This window comes from Leishmania panamensis, assembly GCF_000755165.1.
Source record: "Leishmania panamensis strain MHOM/PA/94/PSC-1 chromosome 34 sequence".
Lineage (NCBI taxonomy): Eukaryota > Euglenozoa > Kinetoplastea > Trypanosomatida > Trypanosomatidae > Leishmania > Leishmania panamensis.
In genome coordinates, this window is record NC_025881.1 from 398,675 (window position 1) to 407,152 (window position 8,478).

At 54.2% G+C, this 8,478-nt stretch overlaps 2 protein-coding genes and 1 pseudogene across 2 annotated transcripts; all 3 read left to right on the plus strand.

The window, feature by feature from the left end:
- The first annotated feature begins 1,567 nt into the window (after window positions 1-1,567).
- On the plus strand, window positions 1,568-2,501 carry LPMP_341020 (annotated as a pseudogene).
- Window positions 2,502-3,790: 1,289 nt separating this feature from the next.
- On the plus strand, window positions 3,791-4,849 carry LPMP_341030 (selenoprotein, putative; the record flags this gene model as incomplete). Its single annotated transcript, XM_010704225.1, has 1 exon — window positions 3,791-4,849. One exon carries the CDS (start codon window positions 3,791-3,793, stop codon window positions 4,847-4,849), a length of 1,059 nt encoding a protein of 352 aa, XP_010702527.1.
- Window positions 4,850-7,860: 3,011 nt separating this feature from the next.
- LPMP_341040 (oligosaccharyl transferase-like protein) lies at window positions 7,861-8,478 on the plus strand (the record flags this gene model as incomplete). The annotated part of the gene is made up of 1 exon (XM_010704226.1): window positions 7,861-8,478. A coding segment is annotated over one exon (618 nt), but the record flags the coding sequence as incomplete, so codon positions are not given.

Consider the following 8,478-nt stretch of genomic DNA (forward strand, 5'->3'; position numbering starts at 1 on the left):
TGGACGCTGAAATGCTTGATATCAGCGAAATGTGTGGCGCAGAGCCGCCGGAGCAGGTGTGCATGTAGTTGTCATTCAGCGCGGGCCCTTTTGCTCTCCACAGCGACGTGTTCGAAAAAGTCTCGAAAGGTACACGATGCAAATGCGAGTGGAGAGGAGGTAAAAACAAAAAGAAACCAGGGGCGTGCCTTTATCCGGTAGGATTCTGGGGTGCTGCTGCAACTGCCTCTCCGCTTACATCAGTGACGCCTGCGTAAGAACACATGTGCGATTAGGTCACCCTTTGTTTTTTTTGTTGTTGGGGTGCTGTTTCACCCCACACACACACACCATCACCACCACCACCCTCCGTTGAGCCTCTTGGTGTGTACCTCATGTCAAACGGGTCAACTCCAAATTGGGTTTTATGTGCCCATGTGTGTCGCTTTGCCTCTCCAGTTTGCATTTTTGTAAACCGAAACTGCGTCTTTCGAAGCAGAAAGAGTGACCTGTTTGCAATGTCGTCGTCGTCGGACGCGCACTGCTTGGCAACCGTAGCCAGCACACTCACGCTGACGCAACCCCAGCCTAACACTCCCCTCGCACACAAGTATGATCACTGCTGCTCTTTCTGACCCGACAAGAGCAAAGCAGAGTCGTACTACCCCTTCGCCTTCTCGTCTCCTTACCCCTTTCAGGGGCCGTGATTCTCCCTGGATAAGTTGGCTGGCGCCGTCAGTTTCTTATATCTTTGCTGTTCCCCATTCCCACTCCTCTACTCGCTTTGACTCTATTCAGTTTCATCTCCTCCTCCCTACCACTCAACCCCGCAAAGCGCGTCGCTGTGTGTAGCTCGACTGTCGTACATGTAGAAATGTGCCCTCCACATCCACCACTGCACAAGCAGCGTACGCTCCACACACTTACATATCAGCAACCACAGCAAGAGAACAATAAGAAGAATCTGAACTCTCCCTGCACCTCCCCCTCCACCTCCCCCGCAAACGGTCACAAGGCTGCGGCTCTGTTGATAAGTTAGCAACGCCCCCCCCGCCCCCTCCCTTTTCCTCCCTTCTGCGCCGCCCCGCCTTTGCGTTTGTGCGCTTTGCTCACTTTTGTTTTCGCCTCACTACTGAGCCTTTCTTTTCCTGTGCTCGTATCCATCGTCGCTTGCCGATATCGTACCCTGCCTCCACTCGTTTGTTTGATGATGACCTCGATCTCTCTGGGATCCTTCTCGCATGCACAACGCGCTGCCACGAGAGGCCTCGTCATCTTTCTTTCAGGCCCTCTCTCCCTCTCGCTCACCCACGCTCTGGCTGCTTCGCATCCGTCAAGTCGAGCTGAGTACTGATATTCACAATCCAGAGGGAAAAGAAAGAGGGGATCAAGGCAAATGGCGCCTGTTCTCTCTCTCGTCTCATCGTCACGGCCCAGTGGTACCAGCTACGTGTGCACTGCGCTGCTGGTCCTGGCGAGCCTTGTCCTTGTCACCTTTCTGTTTGGAGGCGGAAAGTAAGGCAGCAGCCACGGTAACTCCATCAACGTTGCCGGTCACACGCGATGGAGTGGTGTAGCTCTCCCTGTCATGGCGACTGCAGAGCCAAGCGAGAAACCAAGCACTGATGAGCAGCACACTGGAGACAGTGGCGACACTGTCGTGCCCGCTGACACTCACATGTCAGAAGCTGGCGAGGAGCTTCCGCTGAACGAGCAGTGCGGCTATAAGGACGAGGCGAAGGCAGAGGCGGTGGTGGCAGCGGCGACAACCGGTGCAGACGCCTTGACTAAGTCGTCGACCGCTCATCTTGACGGGCTGAGCTTCGAGGAGCTGAAGTCGCTCTTGTCAGAAAAGAGGAAAAGGAGGGGTGAACTTGAATCGCTTCAAGGACCGCGAGGAGCTCATTAAAACAACCTCGGGTATAGAGCAGAAGAAGGCGGCGCAGGTGACGTTTCGCGCAGAGGTAACTGCTGCCGCACACTGGTATGCGGAGCAGCAATGGCAACGCAAAGAAGTAGGTCACCAGGCCAGGGATAGCCGCACTCGCCGCGACGGCATTGAACCGGCAGCCACTGGCAGTTCTTACGACGGCGAGGCACCGCACGAGGTCCTCGTCCACCACAACGAAGCCAACGGTTACGGCTCGGAGTTTGAGGAGCTTCGTAAGGAGCTACAAGAGTCAGAAGCAGTGAGTCTGCCGAACCTGGCTGACCTTGACATCATTGGACAAGTGTACCCGATGAGTCCCAACCGGGTCCTGGTTAGTAAGGCGCTGCAGGGAGCCTTCTTCGCCACGCTAGGGCTCGCCTTTATGGGGGATCAGATTAAGTTCATTCCTGAGTCGGCGCGCGCTGTCCTGCTCCAACGTCGCAGTCTCATCAGCTGCAGCCTCTTGCTCAGCGTACTGAGTCGTGCAGCGCTGCCGAGCAATGCCTTCGAGGTCTTTTTGGATGGCGAACTTATCTACTTATCTACTCCGCTTTGGACACGGGCGGGCGGGTACCAACGGCAGAGCTGCTGAGCAACCTGCTCCTAGAGCAAACGCTCTTGAAGGACTACTATGCAGTCACAACTAAATCGAAGGCGTAGGTGTTCGACCACAGGGTGCCATGGAAAAGGATGGATGGGACTAACTGGCCCGCACACAGGCACAAAGCAAACCAAAGTCGAAAGTGTTCAAAGCACACAAACGAACTGGAAAAGGGAGGGGACACACGCGTCAGAGCGCTAAATCAACGGTGTTGGGCAAGAAAAGAGATGGAGGGAAGTGTCAGGCAAATCACTGCTTGCTCTCCCCACCACCACCACCGTCTTCGTCATGCCTCTGCTGTCCTCCTCTACCGGAGCATCTGCGTGCGCGCCTCTCGATGCTCTCGCTCATCCGCACCCGCGTCTTCAGCAATACGTTTCACTTACTCACTCCTCATTTTTTTCGTTTTTTCCTTTTCTCCTCTACCCACATGGTGTGCTGCTCCCGTTCACACACGCGCCTGTATTGTCTCATTGCTTCATCCCACCCCCCTTTTCATCTGCGGCACTCCTCTCTACGCATGGCGCCCACACGCTTACCTAACGCACACGCACACTTACACACTCTCACTCGCGATCTGCATGCCTGTACCATCTCTGGTCACCTCTCCTCTCATCCTCCCTCCCCACCTGTTGAGACAGCGGTGCGGAAAGAGGGCGTACGTAACTGAGAAGTTGACAGTGGTGGTGGACAAATAGGAAAGAAACTGAGGGAAATAGGAGCAGAGAACAGAGCAGAACAGGGGGAGGGCAGCAGCAGCGCAGTGCACTAAAGCCCTCTTTCAGCGCCTAAAAACACGTCTTTGAGTGACGACGTGTGTCTGAGCCTGTGTGTGACACGGCGCTGTCTCTGAGAGCAGTCTTGTCTCTCTCTCTCTCTCTCTTCCCTCGTCGACGTCCACCACCACCACCACCATCTTTGCCTTGAAACCCTTGTACGGTGCGTCTTCCTTATTACATTATTTATCTACCATTCTCTTTTGACTTGTTCCCCTCTGTCTGTGCGCGAAGAGAGGCAATCTACGCTTTTATGTGCGTGGGTCGTGGAGCCCAAAGGCACACTCCCCACCTCCACCACCACCACGAACACTGTCAAGCATATCGGCAGCGTCCACTGCGGTCGGCGCATCGACGACAATTCGTAACCAACTCAGTGCGTCGTGTGCCCCTGTAAGCAGCCGTTGCAGCTGCAGCACTTTTTTATTTGCTTTTTCGCGCCCTCTTTTTCATTTTTGAAGAGTGGAGTACAGTAAACACAAGAAAATACGGCAACGCAGACCCATGCCTGTCTCCCTTTTCGTGAAGCGCCGCCAGCGTCGGGGCATGGCGCTGTTTATCGTTGTGTCACTGGCGCTTCTTCTCGTGTTCGCCGCGTGCCGTGCAAATTCGGCGCGTGAGGTGCAGCCCACTCAGGAGGGAAACAAGGACCCGTACGCCTACCTCGGTATGCTCGATGAGGTGGACCTACAGCAGATATTACATGAAAAGACGCATGGACAGGTGCAGGTGAGCGCCTTCCGCAGCAAGGAAGAGCTGGTCGCGGCGGTGCGTAAGATTGAGGAGCGCGAGGACGCGGAGGTCAGTTTCGACGAGCAGGTGAAGGCAGCAATGCAACGCAAGGCCGCATCGGAGGAGGCTGCTAGTGTGGCGTCGTCATCGTCCTCGCAGTCTCACCGAAGCGCGGCTGCAGAAGGCGCCCACATTAAGGATAATAAGGAGCGAAACACCCACGCAAAGGTAGTTCAGCTAATGGATGGAGACGAGGGCGAGGCGAAGTTGGGGGATGCACCGAGTCACAGTCAGCAGAAGGGTCGCGCAACTTCTGGATACGCAGGCGCGAAGAAGACGTTGAGTGGGCGTCCCCTTTCGGCCGTGCATAAGCTGGAAATTCTATATTGCACCGGATGAGGATACGCGAAGTATTTTGAAGATATGAAGCAGCAGCTACAACGCGTGCTGCCCAACGCGGGTGATGTCCAAATTGTGGGTGGTACCTATCCCACCCCACCCGCCCGCGCGCTCGCCGCGAAGGTGTGCTCGACAGCCTTTCTGGCCTCCCTCGGTATGGCCCTTGCCGGAGGACAGCTCGCGTTTCTGCCTCCCGCCGCTCTGAACCTCATTGTTCAGCAGCGTGGCATGCTGGTCGGCACTGGCTTCTTGCTGAATATGATCGGCAGCTCTCTCACCCAGACCGGTGCCTTCGAGGTTACCTTGGATGGCGAGCTTATCTTCTCGAAGCTACAGGCTGGAGCTGTACCGACCGTGGAGGTAATGCGCCGTATTATTCTGCAGAAGACACTGCTAGATAAGTACGGTGATAACAGCGCGAGACCATTGTAGAGTATATTCGAAAAGAGATACAGCGCAGAGACAACGAAAGGACAAGATTACGCCATCAAACTTGGCGGTGCCGCCCGCCACCCACAGACAAGGGGTGTTTTGGGTGTGCGCGCTCTGGCACGTGTGTAGGTGCATGCGTGGAAGTGGCAAGTGACGACCTTCGTGGTCTGGCATCTCACCATTCCACCCACCCACCCCTCACTCCCTCGCCGTCTCACAGCCTTTTTCTTTTTTTTGTTTTTTTTCTCTTCAGTGGCTGCTGTTACGCATCCTCTACGATACATAGAGGGGCTCTACGTGCGTGTTTGTGTACGTAACAGAAATACGTTCTTCGCCCTCCGCCGGTGTAGCGTGGCAGGCCGTCCATGTATCCTGCGGCTACGGGTACTGATTGAGGCTGCTTTCGACTATCTTCAATATGCTTCGCTCAAGATAAAACGAAAAAGACAACACACGCACGCATGTGCATCACAGGAAGAAGAACGTACGGACACTGAGGGGGGAATCAAACACAACGAGCATGCACACTACCGAAAAATTGTCCAATGGAAGAGTCACACATTGAGTGAAACGGGACTAGGCGGCTTCTTAGTCGTATGCACGTGTGTGTGTGTGTGTGTGTGTGTGTGTGTGTGTGTTTGACTGTCATGAGTGGATATGCACTGCCACTTGGTTCCGGCTATGAGCTCAAACACTTTTGTCGAAGTTGTATCGGAATCACAGATTTCACGGAGCCTCTTTTCTTGTCCATTGTCCCTCTCTCTGGCTCTGCCTTCTGCTTGTCTGCTTCGGACGCTGCACCAGCACAGGTGATGTAGAGGGGGAGGGGGGTATTCAGGTCACCCACGCCTTTCAGCATATGTGCTTAAAGAAGAGAAACGCAGAGTGCGGTGGCATAGAGATGAATGAAAGAAACAGTGGCTTATTGAAGATCAACTTCGCAGTGTTTGCTTTCGCTCTTGTATGAAGGTGCCTCTGGTAAAACTCACTGCAAGTGTGTCGTGCAGATGATGACGGACAGCCTCACTGGGCTCCCTTTTCTCCCCTCCCCACACACACACACACCTCCTGTCTCTCCTTTGTGCTTCACTCGCCTCTGTCGAGTGCGACCATTGCCACTCACCCCCTCCCAATCCCCACGCCCGGGTTACAGAAAAGGAATGGCGGCCTGGTGGTGAAGGTGGAGATGAGAAGTGTATGATGAGGGAGGTGGAGAGAGGAAGAGCGTCAGTGCAATCGTCATCGCCACAACACATGAGTCCGGGACACCTGACTCCATTTTATTCTCTAGCTCGGGAAACAACCAAGTTGGGCGGTAGCTCCATAGCAACGTAGCAGCTCCTTATTTGGCATGTGGCACGCCTCTTTATCTCCGTTCTTTGTGGTCTCGCTTGCTTGTTTGCCTCAGTGTCCCTCATGGCAGCGCACCCCTCCCAAGCTTCTGCCTGGTTGTGTCTACGTGTGTGTGTTTGTATGTGGGTGTGTGTTTTGTTTGTCTTCCTTTTCGCTTCTCACTCCTCTACCCCCCTCCTTCCCCCTTTTTCACAAGTTTCCAAGAGAGTTGGTCGATTTTGTCAAAGTGTCTGTCTGTGTGTATGTGTGGGTGTCGGCTTTGTATATCCCCGATCACCTCTCGAGACATGCGATCCGTCTCCAACCCCCTCCCCTATGATTCGTCTGTGGTGCGCTCTTGTGCACCTTCTCTCCTCCTGAGCACCATGGCACTTCTAACGTGTTTACGTGCGTAGGCGCAACTAAACACGCACTGTGCGATGAACGTTGAACTCCACAAGCGGCAGTCGATGTGTCTCTACCGGGTGGGTACACCCACTCTCCCACCTTGTCATATCCCTTTAGTGCCCTCTTCGGAAGTCCCTTTTCATCTCTCCTTCAGCAACAAAAACGAGAAAAAAATACGGGAGAAACTCTGAATTGCTTTTTGTTGTCGTCGCCCTTCCACGTCAGTGCAGGTCCTTTTTTCTTCTTCTTCTCTTGTCTTGAGGTGATACCTCTGTAATATCCCTCTCTCTCCCCCTCCCTCCCCTCCTCTCCCTCTCCCTCTCTCTCTCTGTATATATATATATATATATATATATATCATTCCCTTTCACTCGGCGCCATCTTGTCGATCCTCGATGTCCCGCCGTGCAGGTCTGTGTGGGCGGGTGGGTGCTCCTATTGTAGACATGAACAAGCTGAAGCAGCGAGGGAAGCAAACACGCGAGTGGTTCAACGCCTTGCCGGAGGGAAAATGGGAGGGGGGGAAAGGAGGGGGGTAAATCGAGCAGGTGGAGACTGCCATTTGTACGTCAACTGTCTCCCTCGCTCCCTACGCCTTGGGTGCACGCGAAAAAGAGGAGTGGACTAGAAAATCGGGAAAGTCAAGCTGGCACCACAAGCAGACTATGGGTGCGCGAACGCTGTAGCTTACGTGTATGGGGGGGAGGGGCTCATGAATGATACGGCATGTCGACTACTCGAGGTTCCCATGCCCTATCGTTCCCTCTCCATGCCAAGTCCAGCAAGATGAATTTGGCATACGTTGCCTTTTCATCACTGGTGGTACAACACATTCCTTGGACATTTTTCCCTCCTTCTACGTAGCACCTATTTGAGGGGCGCTTTTCCTATTCCACCACCACCACCACCACGACACCGCCAGACACACAGACACAAACAAACGAATCAGCCCACACGTGTTTTCCTTTCTTTTTGCGGATGCGCCGTCAACTAGTATCGAGCTTTTCAATAAACCTATCTTGTTACTACGACCCCATCATCCTTCTACGTGCAGTTCCAAAACGCCAGTGCTCGAGTCTGCCTGTAAGTTTACTTGCCACTTGCTGTGACACAAGCCCACACTACTGTAGTTGTTGATTGTACATTGAGATTACTCGTGATAAGCCCAGGAAGCGAAAAAAACAAACATTCTCACAGTAGCTGCAGGTCTGTTCGACGATTCATTCCGCAGAGCTCAAGTCTGCGGTGACTTCATCTTTTTCTTCCCCCTCATGCCGATAAAGAACCAGCGCAAAGAATGCGGGGAGGGCAACCCCAACCTCTCCTCCACACCCGCAGCAGAGTCACTGGCAAACGCAGAAGGCACGCAGAGGGATACCGCTGAAGGGACTCCTATGGAGCCACCCAACGAGACGTACCTCTTCAACTGCCGCGCCGCACCGTACTCGAAGCTGATATACGTCTACAAAGGTATCATGTTCACATTGATTCTCTACGCGATCCGCTTAGCGTACCAGACTCGCATGCTATCCGTTCAGACTTATGGCTACATCATCCACGAGTTCGACCCGTGGTTCAACTACCGCGCCGCCGAGTACATGTCCGCGCACGGCTGGTCCGCCTTCTTCAGCTGGTTCGACTACATGAGCTGGTACCCGCTGGGCCGCCCCGTTGGCACCACCACGTACCCGGGCCTGCAGCTCACCGCCGTTGCCATCCACCGCGCATTGGCGGCTGCCGGGGTGCCGATGTCCCTCAACAATGTGTGCGTGCTGATCCCGGCGTGGTTTGGTGCCATCGCTACTACTATCCTGGCCCTCATGGCCTTCGAAACGACTGGCTCGATCGCTGTTTCTGCATGGGCTGCACTCCTCTTCTCCATCAGTCCA